Source organism: Phasianus colchicus, chromosome 20 (genome assembly GCF_987193195.1).
Source record: "Phasianus colchicus chromosome 20, bPhaCol1.hap1.1, whole genome shotgun sequence".
Classification (NCBI taxonomy): Eukaryota; Metazoa; Chordata; class Aves; order Galliformes; family Phasianidae; genus Phasianus; species Phasianus colchicus.
The window spans coordinates 3,561,414-3,578,009 of record NC_143455.1 but is presented as its reverse complement, the minus strand read 5'-3'; the positions used below and the strand labels follow the sequence as shown (position 1 = coordinate 3,578,009).

The 16,596-nt window shown below is 40.9% G+C and overlaps 1 protein-coding gene across 1 annotated transcript in view; it reads left to right on the top strand.

Moving 5' to 3' along the window:
• Window positions 1–16,596, top strand: part of TBCD (tubulin folding cofactor D) — a 108,106-nt gene that overhangs the window by 82,670 nt on the left and 8,840 nt on the right. Inside the window, exons 27-34 of the mRNA XM_031599167.2 lie at window positions 1,745–1,863; window positions 2,257–2,348; window positions 3,225–3,365; window positions 5,900–5,983; window positions 7,324–7,482; window positions 8,425–8,563; window positions 13,443–13,564; window positions 14,459–14,536. Of these exons, the coding sequence (XP_031455027.1) occupies window positions 1,745–1,863; window positions 2,257–2,348; window positions 3,225–3,365; window positions 5,900–5,983; window positions 7,324–7,482; window positions 8,425–8,563; window positions 13,443–13,564; window positions 14,459–14,536 (934 nt within the window). The remainder of the gene's footprint in view (window positions 1–1,744; window positions 1,864–2,256; window positions 2,349–3,224; window positions 3,366–5,899; window positions 5,984–7,323; window positions 7,483–8,424; window positions 8,564–13,442; window positions 13,565–14,458; window positions 14,537–16,596) is intronic.

The following is a 16,596-nucleotide window of genomic DNA, read 5'->3' as shown; positions in this document are numbered from 1 at the left end:
AGAGAACTGATTTCCTGATGTGAGGAAGTAGTTGAGGCCTGCTGAATTGCACAGAGATTTAAAGAAAAAGAGGCCATGAGGGATGTAAAGTGCAGTTTCCTGTGTAACTGATCTTTCTTCCTCTAGCAAATATTGCTCAATCGTGTCAATCTTAGATGGCAGCAAGTGGCACAATTATGTCATTTTCATGGAATCTTTGAATTTTTCCTCTTCAAGATTTAAAGGAAAAGTTTGGTAAGGTGAGGGAGACTGCCTTTCTCCTTTTTTAGTTGGAATTATGTTTATTGCAGCTCTCTAGGTTGTTCCTAGCTTTTTTTCTGGAGTTACCTTATTTTCCTCTGCACTTCACAGAGGAGTTGACTGTAGTAGCTGAGAAATTGTACAAAGGAAGTACTGTCTGTTAAGTCTCTGACAAAATCTACAGTAGAAATGTGGATTCCTGACTTTTTTGACTCTTGTTTGTGTTCTTCATGTCACTTTACTTCGTTGGTGAGCTGCCCTTTCCTAACACAGTTCAGTTTATTCTTGTTCCATTCCTCTGCACTGCTGTTTGCAGAGCCCTTTCTTGTGTGGTCATACAGCAATTGAAGGGACCTGAGCACAGCACCACTGTTCTGGGTGGCTGCTGCTTTTTAAGCTTTCACCTTTAAAAGATCCAACTTTTCTGTTAGTTTGTTTCTGCATAAAAAATGACAAAATCTCATTGCTTAGGTATGACCTGTGTGTGTTTGAATCTCCCCAGTCCAGCTGAGACTTTTTGAAGAGAACAGTTGCATGGCGGCCCTTGATGGATTCATCCGAGACAGAAATTTCCTCACACAGAGTGTTTGATGATGGAAAGTGATGACTATAAATATGAGAGATTGCTCCTCTGTCTTTACACTGAAAACCATGCTTGGACTTACTCTGCAGATTTTTATAAAAATGCTTCATCTTTTAAATTGAGAATTCTGTCCATCTTCTGAATGACTGGAGTCAGTGTGCCTAAATTCTGACTTTATATTTAGAAAGCAAACATCCATGCAACTGCGAAAGTCATCAAAAGAGAGGTGGCCAGCCAGGGAAGGGATGTGATCGTGCCCCTCTGCTCTGCCCTCCTGAGCCACCACCTGCAGTGGCCTGGCCCCAGCACGTGAAGGAGGCAGAGCTGTTGCAGCAGGGCCAGGAAAGGACCATGAAGATGCTCAGAGGACAGGGGCACCTCTATGAGCAAGGGCTGAGGGAGCTGAACCTCTTTGGTGTGGAAGAGAGGAGGCTCTTGGGAGACCTCATGGTGGCCTTCCAGTATTTAAAGGGAGATTGTAATCAGGAGGGAGAACAACTTCTTGCTTTAATTGTGACAGGACCTGGTTTTAAACTAACGGGAGATTTAGGTCAGATGTGAGGAGGAAATTCTTTACCTAGAGGAGGTGAGGCCATGGCTGTGCTGCCCAGAGGAGTGTGGGAGTCCCATCCCTGGAGGTGCCCAAGGCCATGGATGGACCCAGGGCTGGGGCGTGGGGGCTCTTTAAGGTCCCTTCCAGCCCAAACCATTCTGTGGTCTTAGAATTTTTTTTTATTATTATTATTTTTTTTTTCCCCATAGGAAATGTAAAATACTCTGTATTTTAGATAATGAATAATAAAACTTTCTAGGTGCTATATTTGGAGGGTAGTTGTCCTCTTATTTTTTTAGTTAGCCAAATACGTAATTGATGTAAAAATGATGTAAAGGTTGCTTTGCCATTGCTTTTTTCTTTTTTAGATGAGCTGGTGGCACAGTACATCTCGGAGCTACAAAGCACAGAGCAGATGGTTCGCTGTGGCTTTTCACTCGCCCTTGGAGCCCTTCCAAGGTTTCTGCTGAAGGGCAGGCTTCAACAGGTGAGACGAGAGGGCACGGGGTATTCTGAATGAAACCTGTGATCGTCATGAAATAAATAATAATGATCATAATTAAAGGTGTTTGTGAAACGGTTTTGGATTGTAATGTACAGTAACACCAAAAAATCATGAATTGAGCTTGCCATAGATTCTGGTAATTAAGTTTAGTCCTGCCTTGGTAGTGTTAATGGAAAAAGCAGGTTGAGTTACCCTTTGGGGTGGAACACTTGTCCAAAGGGAGCACATAGGCATATTGACAGGTCATGGTGAGAAACACAAAGCTATTGACTGCTTGGTTCTCCTGTATGTCATTCACCTAATTGTCCTACTGTCTCTAAATGTAGGTCACTTATAAATATTATATTGACTTCAAATATATCTTTTTTCTTTCAGGTTTTGGAAGGTCTAAGAAAAGTTACCTTAATTACCCCCAGAGACGTGAGCTTTGCTGAATCCAGAAGAGATGCCCTAATAGCAATTGCAGAGTATGTTTATCATCTTCATTTTTTATCTAATTTTAGTTCTTTCTCTAAAAGGTTTCTACTATTCACTCCACTTTATAAAACAAGCTCACTGCATGGATCTTGAAATCACACTATGAATAAAATTAATCATTTCTAGTGTGGAACCATGTACATCTCCATTATCCCACACACCTTTGATTCAGAGGATTATCTCACATCTGAGGATGGGGTACAGCTCTCATGTTTTTACATCAATGAAAAAAGTAGCTAGAATATATTTCCAAGTTCACCTTTTTCACGGGCTGCAATTTGGTGAGCTTCAGTGAAAATGAACAGCACAGATTTCTCCACTTCATTAAAAAAAAATAATTGAATTTGTTTGAAGAAGCTTTTTATCTTGAGGAATATTTTCAGTGTTTACATGCCACAGCATATTTAATGTTAACAGTAACAGAGTATAAATACTCTTAAACTGTTACAATGCAGAAAAATCTTGTTCTCACATTACACGTACCTTCAGTAGAAAGAAATATAATACCAGATTCAGTGCAGCTGTTATTAGTGCTTTGCTCTATTTGCTTGCTTCGTTGTAGTAAGAGTACAGAAAGTGACAGGTAAGTACAGAGACTTCTTTTTGTATTATTTCAGACATGAAAGCATTCTGTTTCTCTGTTGTGATTTTGGTTTAGATGGTATTTTTTAAACCTGATAAGAAATCCTCAAATCTAGAATAGTCTCAGAACCTTTCTGCATACGGTATGTTTGATTGCTGGAATTATTACGAGGGCTTAGAATACCCTTATGTCTAGTGAATTTTATTAAACAACAGAACAGAGCTATGATCTTAATGTTCCCCCTTGCTAACGTATTTTTTTCCCCCGTTTTCTCTTTTTAAAGGATTTGCCAGACAGTAGGTGTTAAAGGCGAAGGATCCCAGGAAGAGTTTATCTGCAAAGATAATGTTGCTCAGATTTATGCTACGTTGCTCAATTGTGTGACTGACTACACCACTGACAGCCGAGGAGATGTTGGAGGATGGTGAGATGCCTCCAATGGGAGACTTCAGCTTAGAGTCATGTTTTCTGTCCAATTAAAGAAATCTTTTGAAAACCTATTAGAAATAAGTAGATAATTCCAACTTTGTTGTGATTTGAGTTTGGAAATGTGCCTTGAATAAATGTGGAAAGGGAAAGCTGTCCAGGCTGTTTGTCCCTTCACACCAAGAAGGTGTGAAACTGGAGTTCAGACTTGTTCTGACTGTGAGGATGTTACTGAATATTAGGAACGTATTTAGCTGTTAGAAGTACAGTGGTTTAAGTTGCCTTTCCTAGTTTCTTTGAAGCAGTACATTGACTCCTAGTTACTGTGCTCCTTTTATGTTCGTGCGTTGTTGTTTTTTGCCAGGAGAGGGAGCAGTTGCTTAATTTGTGAGTGACAAATTTTCAACGGTTGCAAACCGTGGTTCTAATTCCTGTCTTAGAAAGGTTGCAGTGGCCATGAAGTTAAGTGTGCCTTGCAGGTAGGCATGGTTGGGTGCCCTCTTCCTCATCACGCTTCTTTCTGTGACCAAAACAGTCTCAGTCACTTGCTTCCTTCTCCCTGCTGTGGACAAAACAAAGCAGTCCTGGAGCAACCTCTAAGTTTTTCACTACATATTTACAAATGTGTTGAAAAAGGGTAGAGGGAAAATAATCTAGGTCACTCCTGTCAGCCCATGTTAATGTTTGTGTGTTTGTAGTTGTATTTTTTTATGCAATGATGCCCTGAGCCTCAGCCTTTAATACTGATTGTCATATGACAGCGAGGTTTTGTGGGGAATGGAACACGTGGTGTGAATGGAAATTCCAAAGAAATCTAGGGAAGAAGGGAAACAACACAGAACAGCAAGTCAGAGAAAAGTAGGTGCATTTGACATCTCAAACTTAAAAGAGGAAACAAGAATGCAAAGTAGTAAGGATCAAGAACAGGTCATTCCAGTGCGCACGAGCATCTTGGCATTCCTTCTTCTTTGTCAGCTGTCAAAAAGCAAGGAGGTGAGTGGATCTGTAGCTTAGGGTATGTAATAGCACTTGAGTGACACAAGAGCAGCTTGAGGAAAATGTAAGAGCAAGCATGTAGGGTGATGAGTCAGAGAAAGGAAGAAAGACTGAGCTTTCAAAATTAGGTGAGTTGCTGAAGCTGATAAGGGAGAAACTGGTGAAGTATAATTAGTTACTCAAGTGAGCTTCTGCTTGTAGCAGCTCACAAGTTCCCCTGTTGATCTTTTTGTCTGTCTTAAGTTAAACACAAAACAAAATTCTGCAAAGTGGAGATTTTCAAAGAAGTCCTAAGGAAATCGAATTGCCATTAAAATTCAAATGTGCTTTGAGCCCCACATTTTTTTAAACCTTCTTTCACAACATTGGCCAAAATCAACAGTTCCAAAACATGTAAGTTGAAGGGGGAAGGGAAGGCTTTTCTCATAGCAAACTGTAGCCTGCTGAATACTTTTGTGGCCTCTTAGATATGTTTTCTCATTCTGTTTCTTTAAAATTGTTGACTAAGATGGAAAGATAAGGAGAGAATTGCCATTCTCTGCAGAGACCTTTCCTTGGTGTGTAATTTTTGTCTTTCTTTAATGGAATCGTGGGAAAGTATAACCAACTGTACTTTCCATATGCAAACTTCACATTTATTTTGACAGATAGTTTGCTAGGACTTGTCCAATCTGACTACAGGTGTTAGATGTGAGTATCTAAAAGTCAGATACTGTATGAAAAGGGGAGAAAAACATCCTTTGATGAAAGATTGCCAAACTTGTATTAAACTACTTAGGAAAAAATGATGTAATTTACTTTTTTTTTTTTTTACCATTATGACAAGTATCTCACCCAGTTTTAGGCTACATTTTTTTCAGTTTATTTTGGAAATTTTGCAGTAGACAGGTGTACCCTTCTGTAAATTTCTCTCTGTGTATTTATTGTTACTGAGAAAGGATGAATGTGCTGGCTCTGGTCAGGAAGGTGGACATCAAGCACTTGTTAATGTTATTTAAGCTAATCTTTTTCAGAATTATTATAGGATACAGATTGGAGCCATTCTGAGTCACAGTTTTTCCTGATGTTGGAAGTACTAAGCTTGAAAATTTGTGAAGAGTGAGATGCTTTCAGAAGTGGTTTAAATATTTGTAAAAACATTGATTAGTCTTTTTAGAAGAAGAGAATTTGAAGACAAAAGGCTTGGTTTTAAAAACCAGTTTGCACGCTACATATGACTGATGGCTTCTTAATAACCTGGTGATATCTGGGTGGAATGAAAACCAAGATGGTCAGGTTGGGGATCTGGCTGGAAGCGAGGATGGCTCTCAGTGCAAAGCTGGGCTTTGCCTTATGGGATGGGGATTTGTGCAGTCATAGCACTCCTCTTCTTCCCAAAATACGATAACTGCTCTCATTGTTCAGTGTTTTCAATGTTTTGTACCTGCTGGTATTTTATGCCAGTGTCTGTTTAACCTAACTGCTGCTGGATTTATTTAAGTGCTGGTTTAGCATATTTAGCATAAGTACTGGTCTAACATATTTCTGTTTCAACAGGGTACGTGAGGCTGCTATGACAAGTTTAATGAAAGTGACGCTTTTGCTGGTTCAGAATGAAGCAGAGTTAATTAATGCCAACATGTATGTTACTTGTTCTCTTTTTATCTTATCTCTTATAATTACATTCCAGTCCATACAAGGGAGTGTTGTTTATATATTGTATGCTTACTCCTCTAATGAGCATATGGAACCCTTGGTAGAAATGCATGGATTTTACACCATGTTAGATGCTGACAATATTGCATCTGTGTTTCAGAGAGGCTGACCTCAGTGAGGGAAAGTGGGTGGCAGTCTCACTTTACAAATACAGTGCATCTGTGAGATTTGGTCTGTGCTTGCAGCCTCTGTGCACATTGCCAGCATTATTCACTTAAATAGAATAGGAATTCACCCACTTACACAGAGCACTGCATCATTGATTTGGAATGTGGTGAAATGTGAAAATGAATTTGTTTTCATTTCTGTCATCTTTATGGAATTATTAACAAGGAAATACATTAAAAACAAAATTTACACTGAGATTCAGATTTTTGATTTCGTGAGTATTTGTTCATGTTCCTAACAGTGAATGTGATTTTTAAGTATAGCTTGAGGTGAAGCGAGGTAGGTGATGGTTTATGGATCATGCCCATGTTGGCTGAACAGCGACATGATTTCTAGATTTCAAAACAAATGAATGTCTGTTAGTGGGTGAATCAGACACTTGGAAGAGAAGTGGTGGATTCCAAGAACTCAGTACTCAGCCAATGCCAGTTGTCCAGGGGTTTCCTCCTGTTGGACTTATGCAGAAATTATTCACATCAAACTTAAAAGGGAATCCTTCCAGCTTGATTAAAAGAGAAAGAATCACAGTTGCTTGGTGCTGTAGGTCTTGCTGTAGCTGACAGTGTTCTAGCTCTTTCTGATGCCTTAGTTTTCCTTTTGAAGGTATAAAGCACCTTGTAGAACACAATTTCATAGCGGAGAGTTTAATTATGGACACAGGCTAATTGGGATTCAGTTAAATAACTAACCAGAGCTGAATGCTCACAACAAATAATTTGGGAATAGACTTTGTCTACTGGTATCTCTACAGTTTCGTACTTGAGAATGTGCTTTTCCCAAGTTCCTGTTCTATTTCCATCTGAAATGTTCATCCAGTCCATAATGCACCATTGTATATTAAACATGAAAGGTGATATGTGAATATTGAATGCTGTGTAACATCAGTCATGGCATTTTTTGATTGATACATGCAGAAACAAATCTCTAAATATTCTGTCACCATTTTGATTTCCTAAATCATCTGCATATTCATAACAAAGCGTTAAACCAGACTTTATCATATTGATATGATTTTGATATTGTTGCAGTGATTTCAATACACAATCTACTCATTATATATCATGAATTGTTCTCTCTCTCTCTCTTATTTTTTATAGCTGCAAACAGATTATGTGTTGGCTGGCCCAACAGTCAGCTGAAAAAATTGATAAGTTTCGAGCTCACGCAGGATCTGTGTTCCTTACTCTGTTACACTTTGACAGCCCTCCAGTTCCACACATACCTCATCGAGAAGAACTAGAGAGGATATTTCCAAGGTAGTAGATTGAAGAAGCTTTCCTGAATCAGTGGAAATAAAATGTTTGTTTTATTGGGGAATATTTGGTGCTGCTTGTCAAAATTTCATTGAAGTGTTCAGTGAATACATGTAAGCATACAAAGCAGGCCCACAGAAAAGAACTTGTGGCATGAGTCTGTGAAAACTGTGATTTCATAAGGAGAGAAGGTGCTTATGATAATGCTGCTGAAGTCTTCCTCTGGATCAGCTCCAATAATTTCTGAACCCACTGGCCAGTTTCATGGTAGATTAGGGATGGTAGGGGTGATGTCTGTAGGGAGAATTTTGGTTGTAAGGAACTTTCAGAGATCAAATCCAACTGTCAGAGTGTTTCAGGAAGAACCAAAAATGAAAGCATGTTATAAAGGGCATTATTCAACTGCCTCTTAAACACTGGAAGAAAGAGTAGTTGCTTTTTTAGCATAGAGAAAAGTGCTTTGGAAAAGGAATCACAGAATCACAGAATGGCCAGGGTTGGAAGGGACCTCAAGGATGATGAATCTCCAACCCCCCACCACACACAGGGCCACCAACCTCCACATGTAATGCTAGACCAGGCTGCCCAGGGCCCCATCCAACCTGGCCTTGAACACCTCCAGGGATGGACGGGGCATCCACAGCCTCTGTGGACAGCCTGTTCCAGCACCTCACCACTCTCTGTAAAGAATTTCCTCCTGCCATCCAAAAGGAACCTGTGGTTCAAATCCTGTATCTGAAACAGGATGTGGAGTTGAAAAGTGCTTTGTTTTACTTTTGGCTGTGACTGTAGTCTTGGTGTTTATTTTCCTCATATAGCAATGATTGATTTGGGGTTTTTAGTTAACTTACTGATGTTGCTTGAGGATGAGGAGCTATCATAGCACTGTATGGAGATGGAAGTACACAGTGACAGAATTATTTTTTTTCTCTTCCCTTTCTGTAGGTCAGAGGCAGAAACTCTAAACTGGAATGCTGCATCAGAAGCTTTCCCTCGAATCACCCAGCTTTTAGGTTTGCCTGCATACCAATACTATGTGCTTTTGGGCCTCTCTGTGTCTGTTGGTGGATTAACTGAGACAACGGTAAGAAAGCAGAATGGCTTCCCTGGTTGGTAGGAGGATGTATTTATTGAATGCCTGCTTTTAACCCTTGTTAAAAATATCCTTCAAAAAAAGTATTTAGGATATTAATTATTAGTTGTCAGTATGTGTTTACTGCATGTTTAGAAAATGCACAGTTTTTGTTTTGATGTGATTTCTTGAAAAGTGCCAACGAGGTAGCAAGAAGTACATTATGAAGATCTGCCCATCATTCAAATGTCAAACTGCACCTCTGAGCTTCGCAGTCTCTTGCAATTCATTCTTCTGAGTACAGACTTCTCCCTTATCACTGGTTTTGGTGCTCCGTCGTGCTGCCAGTCTTCAAGACTTCAGTTATCCTTCTGTCCTTCTCCTACAGTCTGTGTTATTTTCAAAATTATTTATTTCAAGGTATTTGGCTTGGAGCATTTTTGTTACTTGGTTTAGCTGAGCATGTAATGCATATGAGAACAACAGATTGCAGTAAGGGCACAGTTCTATACGCACTGCAGGGAAATAACAATCAGCAACAGAGTATTTTGGTCTGTCAGTTAAACCTTTGTATTGCAGAGGTCCTCTAGGAGCTGATGGTGGTGTGAAGCAGCAGTCAGGATGCTGTCAGTGTTTGAGTGTTTCTGAATCAAAGTGCAGTCTGTAAATAAGCACACTGGAGGAGTGGAGGTGGCAGGAAAGTTTTTGTTGGGAGAAGAGCTCCTGCTGCTCACAGGAGGAGGAGGTCATCGTTCTGTTGTCTCCCATGGCTGCCACTTCTCAGGCTTACCCTGACTGTTTGGAGTACATCCAAGTGCTGGGGTTTGCCTGGTGCCATAGGTTTTGAATTTGTGATCCAAAGATTTCCATATCCCTGGGGGTTTTGTGGAGCTGAGGATCTGGTGTCTGCAGCATCGTGTATTTAAGGCAATTTTGACAATTCTGATGTTTCTAAAATGTCAACTAATTAGATAGAAACGGCTATTTTGGAGAGTTTGAAAACATATGTTTACTGGTTGGTGACAATAATTAGTGGATAGACAATGTAACTCTTAGCAGATTTTTATAATAGCAGATGTGCACATGGAATTCAGCTTGCAGTCAAACAGCTAATTACTGGAGGCTCCACCAAAACCAAAGTTATTCTTGTAAGCATAAAAGGGGAGGAAAGTGGTGGGGGAGCAGACAGTCTGACTGCTACCAAGGTCAGATGAAAATTCTTATTCAACATTCTATTTTTTTTTCTTTAAGTTCAGTTTGTGCTCAGTTCTGTGAAGTACAAGCACTCGGGTGCTGGTAGCAGCCCTGCCTGCTGCCATCCACCAGTGTTTTTTAGGGAAACCTCCTCTGCTTCTTTCGAAACTGCAGTTTTGAAACGTTAACTTTCTGTGACCCTGTGCTCATCCTTAGCACTGAGGCCTTGTTCTGGTTCAGATATTCTCAGAGAGTTTGGCTTTGGAAACAAAGTGACCTCATTCTTTTTTTGAGCCAAATAGAAGAGCAGGAGAGGCTGGAAGTGCACGTTATTTACACTTGGGGTTAAACAGTGTGTGGTGTTTTACATTTAATACTTAAAATGTGATGTATAAATTAGAATCGATGACTCTTATAACGACTTGTATGAAATGATTCCATCAATGCTAGTAGTGATCTTTGCTGAATATCCAGGGACTCATTAAAACAGAAATGGACAATTTAAAGAGCTGTTCCTATTAAATCTATCTGGAAGGAGCAAATTTAAAAACCTTAGGTAAAAGGAAAGGATTATTCAGGCATGTGTTCTGCAGTACTGTGTGTGTTCTGCAATCACTTCTTTCCTCTCTCACTTAAGAAAACTGTACACAAATGTACACGTGGATATAAAAGTGAGAAAGTTCAGCTTTCTCGTGTGCTGCATGACCACAGGCTTTTAGGTTTGTCTTTACATCTCCTGCAGGTGTTAGTGGAAGATGGCTGTGCTGTAGTTCAGTGGTCACTGGCCTTTCTTCTGTAGTTAAAAACTGCCTAGCAGTGTATTTAATGAGAGCAGTTCTTTACATTTGCTGAGATGTGCTGCATGGAGTATCTCAGAGCCATTGTGGTGGCAATGGTTGCTGAAAGCATTCCAGCTTGAGCATTTCAAGTGAGGAGGGAAAACAGGAGGTGTTGTTCCCTTTGGCATTCGGCAGCACTGCTGTGTGCACTTTCTGTGTAAAAGCATCCTGCATAGTTGTATACGTGGCCTGCAGTGATGTGTGTTTCTTACAGCTGCATAAATATCCTCCCAGGACACAAGGATATGGACTGAGGAACGGTGTCCTTTCTGCAGGTCACAACTGCTGTAGTTTCAGGGGTTGGGGTGTAATTTCATGATTGTTGAACCACATGACATGCAAAACTTTGTCTGGTGATTCTCCTCCCTCCCATACAAACTGCAGAACTGTTTCTGGTTTGGGGCATGGTTTGGAGAAAAGATTATTAGACTTTGAACAGATATGTTAGTTGGGACAGATGAAAATATTGGGACATTTGTAGATGATACGAAAAGTGAGAACAGCATCCAGTTCTAAACCACCTGGTTATGGTGAATTGATCATGTTGCATTTGAACGAACAGCCTGAAATGTCACTTTCCTAAATGACAGCACTCCGGCAAAACACACTGAGAGTTGTTTCTGGCATCCTTTTTTACAAAGAAAAAACAGTGTGAGTTGTTATATTCCCACTTTTCTTAAAACATCCCTGACTTCAGCCTCAGTTATCGCCCTCCAAAGACTTGGTGAATGACAAGGAGTGTTCAGAGTAGAATGAAGGAGACACGGCTTCACCTGTGCTAAAACTTGAATGAAGTGCAGTGTTTTTTTTTGTTACTGGGAAAACAGACCATTGCCAATGCAGTGCTGTACATTTGTCAGGATTAGAAATGATCCCAAACCAGTGCTACTGAGCGCTGCCATCGCACCTTCCACACGTGTTACAGGAATGTTTGCACTTTCTCTGTAGGTCTTTCTCTGTTTCATTGCTTCTTTGAAGGCTGAAGCTTTTAGCAGCCATCTGTAGATAAAAACACTGCTTTTGTGGGAGCTCTTTCTCACTTGCCTTCTGTCTGTGCTGAGGTAGGTGCAGAAGGCTGAACGCTTTCCAGTTCTGTTTTCTCCTCTCCCTAAAGCCATACTTTTGGTCTCTGTGCAGATGCTTTTTTCCTTCCTCATGTTCTGGAGTTGCTGTGTATTTCAATTATGGTATTGGATGCCTGGTTGAGATACCAGGGCCTGTAAAGAGATTGAGCTTAGTGCAAGACCTTTAGGGCATGTGGGTCTCCAGAACATCTTCAGTGCTGTATCATCCTTTCTCATCGTGCCCCACAGATGGCTTTATCAGGTCTGGCCAAGATAGAAGTGCAAGGAATCACAGCCCTTCTGGGGATCAGGCATCTGTAGAGCTGACAGGCAGCTGAGGATCCAATGTTCAGCTGTAAATCAAATGTCTGAGCCTATTTCCTTTGAACAAATCCACCCAGTCATTGCCTCAGGACTATTTTCAGAAGTATTGTACTTCAGTTTTACAGCAAGCTGATTGGGAAATGTTTTTGTGACAGTGTATTTAGACACTTTATTTATCCTGAGCCTTATGTGCTTCTCCCCTTGCTGTAGCTGCACTTCTTAAGGGCCTTGCTCATACTGTTCCTCTGGTTCCAGCATTAAAATCCATAGTTTTACCACCAAATAAAGGTTCCTGTGCTTCGTTACCTCCTCTTGGCTGAAGCGATGGCAGAGTTGGGCCTTGGCAAACCCTGCTCTGCTGTGTTTCCTAAGAACAAGGTTATTGTCAGGGCTCCTCTGGAGTTCCTTCCATTCCAACCCATTAACCTCCTGATTTCCTTTCCCACTCCTCGTGCAGCCACCCCAGGGAAAGGTGTGCATTTGCCATAGTGTGAATTCTGTGTTGTGCCAGTGAGGAAAAATTCTGCAGATGTTCTCCAAGTCCCTGTGAGCTTTGGGGTGGTGGCTCAGGTGCTCTGTAGAGGCTGTCTGCATTAAAAAAGAAGCATTCATGTGAGGAGGAAATAGGGATGTAGAATGTTGATAAAGCGTTACCTCGTTGTGTTAAGGTTCCATTGGTCTGCAGTGTCTATTTGAAAAACGTCCTGGTTTTAAATCTGCTGAGCGACAGTGGTCTGTCCACACCATTACTTTGGCATGGCTTTATCTTCCTTCTGCAGTTTTTCTGGTTACCCTGCTGTGTCTCAGTTCTGCACAGTCTCCAAATGGTCGACATGTAGTTGTGCCCTTTTCTTTTGTATAGAACAAATAGCTGAAGTAGCATCCTGTGCAACGTTCCAGGTGAGGACCCTGAATTGCCCTGAAGTTTAATTGCAAATAGTCCAAAGGGACTACACACAGCTGAACCTCAAACACAGCACTGAAACCTCCACCTGCTGCTGCTCTGAACTGGCTGATTCCCACCTGAAGTTAAACCAGGTGTCCTTATTTCTGAGATGGCTTTAGTTTTAACTGAGTTTACTTCTGTGCCCTGCTGGAAAACACTGTGCTGTGAGAGCTCACTGCGTTTTTCAGTCACATCAGCTTGTTCAATAAATGCTACCCCTCAAACTTCTTGCTTCTAACTGACAGAGCCATAACTCTTGCAGTATTTAAAGTACAGCAGGATAATGATAGTGCTATAGGGATGGTTTATTTTGAAAGAAAGAAAATAAGGGACCTTTAATGTGGACTTTTTTGCTACAATGGTAAAACTTAAAGGGTAAGAAAACCCACTTTGCACAAGGATTGATGAAAGCAAAATATAATCGTCCTGTCAAATGTCGGTACTGAATGTCAGAAGAGCAGCACAGGTGCACAGCACAGCAGGTCGTTCCCTGAGCCTTTGTTCTGAGCTTTCTTCTGCTGCAGCTCAGGTACTCTGCACAGAGCCTTTTTGACTACATGAAGAAAATCCAGAACGATTCCAGCGCCATGGAGGGCTTCTGTGAGACACTGCTGAAGGTCTTTGAGGACAACCTGCACAACGACCGGTAACTTTGCTTGGTTTCTGTATCTTGAACACAACCATTTGAACTTGGATGCAGAGAACAACTTTTTCCTCTGTGCCTGAAGCACATAAACCTGCTTTAATATCCTTGTTTGGTACAGCTTTGCTAAAGCTCGTAACAAAGAGGTGTTGGTAGAACGTTTTGCATTTGCTGTAGTTTAATATGAGGCACAGTGTTTCAGCACAATGTTTTTTCTGTAGTGCAGTACTGGGGTTATACACTGCACTGCATGCAGTCTGTGTTTTATTTTGGTAGTGGTCTTTTCACATACACATGAGGTATAATCATGATGTGAAGATCCTCCTTTACAGGTGATTCTTCCTGGCAGTTTATTTCTCTAAGCCTGGCGTACCAAACATGTATAGTAGGAGATATTCCTTAGGAAGAAAAAAACAACAACATGGCTGCCAGCAGAATTTTAGATTGTATTTATAGTAATTTTGTTCTTTTTGCAATCGTTGCAATAGAATCCATGACTACAGATTTTTCCAACTGGCACACTGTGTGTTGGCTCGTTTGATAGGAGGGCTTTGTGGTTCTGATAGATTTGATGGAATGTGGTTAGATACTAGAACATGTCTGTATTTTTATCTACTACTTTTAACTCTGTTTTCAGGACCCTGCCAGTTTAAACCAGGCATTTTGTTAATTAGCTCTTTTTCCTTTTGGCTGCAGCAGCATGTCCCCCTCTCAGCCAAGGAGGATGATTTAGCCAACACACAGAAGTTACCAAGCAACCCTCCTCTGTGCAAATTAGAGTTCTAATTTAAAGATGTAGGTAGATAGGAAGTTTCTTTCTTTGCTTCTAATTAAAAATAGCATATATACGTATGCCAAGAAGTTTATTTACATTGGTAAATTCTTTTCTTTCATCAGGGTGTCTGTGCCCCTCCTGACAATGCTGGACCAAATGCTGGCAAACGGCTGTTTTGATATATTTACCATGCAGGGGAAGTAAGTTGCTGCAAGTCTTCTTTGTTTGTTTTGCACTGTGCAATGGGGCTCTTAAATCTTATGGTGCTGCTGAGCGTTGCTGTGGGTGTGAGTGCATGGGAGTCTGTGTAGATGTATGGGTGTAATGCTTAACTGGCAGCTGTGATAAATTTTGGACCAGATAGCCTCAAAAGGGTCTTATTAAAACCTGTGACTCTCATACCAGGGTAGAAGTTGGTTATTGGTTCATTGTTTAACGACCTGTATGTTGATCAAATTCACTTTGCTGCTTTCACCTGGCAGGCTCAGGCCAGCATCAGAGCCCTTTTCCAGCATCCTAAATAGCAGTGTTTTGTAGTTCTTTGCTGTGTTGGGAGCCTTTACCAGTGACAGAATCCTGTTGTGGTGCTGCAAAATAGAATGCCTGCTGCCTATTGCTTCCAAAGCCTTACTGCTTTTCTTAATGTAACTCCTTCAAAGAAGTTAACCAAGATTCTAATAGGAAAAATAAGACAGCAGTGTCCCAGCTTTTCCATGTGGTGTTCTGCTTCTGGAAAGTATTTAGATCAGGACTGGATAAATGAGAGTAAGGTACTCCAATGTGACATTGTGTTGTTTTGCAGATGTTTCAGAAAGGAATGATTTTAATTTCAGTAATATTAAAATGTATTCCACAAACTCTCCTGAGCAGCATCTTGGCACATCTGCAGATATATTTGTGGATCATTACGTGTTTGCTGCCCTCATATGTAGTGGATTTGGATCTGCTGATTTGAGACTGATTTGAGCAGATACATTTGAAATTATTTTATCATATAAAAAGTTTTAATTGAATCTACTGTTGTTTTCAAGACTATATTTAGATAATCTGCCTTAATTCTGGCAGTACCTTTTTGAATAAGAGTTTACAATTCATCAGATATTCAGAGATAGAATGAGCATTGCAGTTGGGTTTGGTAATCGTGCCATGATCTGAAACGTGCAGGTCCTGGTGTTCTCTGCTGGGTTGTGGTGTAAACCCCAGGTACAGACTGCCTCCCACGTGGGTCGCAAACACAAATGTGTGGTAGGATTATTGCTGCTCACTGCTGTGTCAGTGAGACTCACTCAGCCCCGTGGTGCCGTTCTCATACTGAGTGAAAAGGTTTGAAATTGAGTGCAGGAGGGTTAGTGGGGTTGGGAGAGGTTTTGAAGTCGATCCAAACGAATTTGATTCCAGTTTGATGGTGAAACCCAAAAAGAAAAGTAAAAAATTATTTATTACAGCCCAGTGGATCATTCTGATGGAAAGGAAATGAATGTTGGAATGGAGGGCATGAATTGCAGGAACTAATTACCATACGAAAGGCTGCCCCTAAGGAAATTTGGAGATAGTAAGAGTTAGAGAATTTAGTTCCTGCATGTGATGATTTCTTGGTGATAGGTTACCCGTGGTCTGAGGTGGTAATCATGAACTGTGTGCACTTCACTGAGAGCCAGGCGAGCCTGCAGTGCTGTGCTGTAAAAGAGCCTCTGTGCAGTGTAGTTCGCCATTTAGCTGGGCCCAGAATTGTACTGAGTACAATGTCTGCATTTTCTAACTTAGGCGTGTGCCATTTGGCTGCAGTTAAGGGATGGAGAAACGCAGATCCTGGCTCTGAGGCCTGTGCTGCTGGCTGACACCTTCTTCTTTTTGCATAGAACATGAACAAATGTGACTTCTGGGTCTGGATTCTTGAGTGGGACCAATGACCCACTTTTCCCAAGAACCATGCCGTGAAAGTGCAGAAACAATTTAAAATGAGCCTGACATTTCAGGCACTGCTTCGTGGCATGGAAGGCCACTGGTGCATTTGGCTATGGATGCTTTTATGTAACGTCATCCTGGCTCCCACTTCTTCCCTCTTCTGAGTTTTTTCCCAGTTGTGCTGCGTGGAATGCAAGGGAACTGAGGCTGTAGGGTAGCCTGCACCAGCATTATGCTTACACCAGCTGCTTAATAGTTAACTGCCACTTGATGAGAAGTAGTACTTACAGGTGCATTTTGAAGTTTAAAATGGACGTTGTGCAGTACAGTGGACATTTTAAATAATAATGATAGT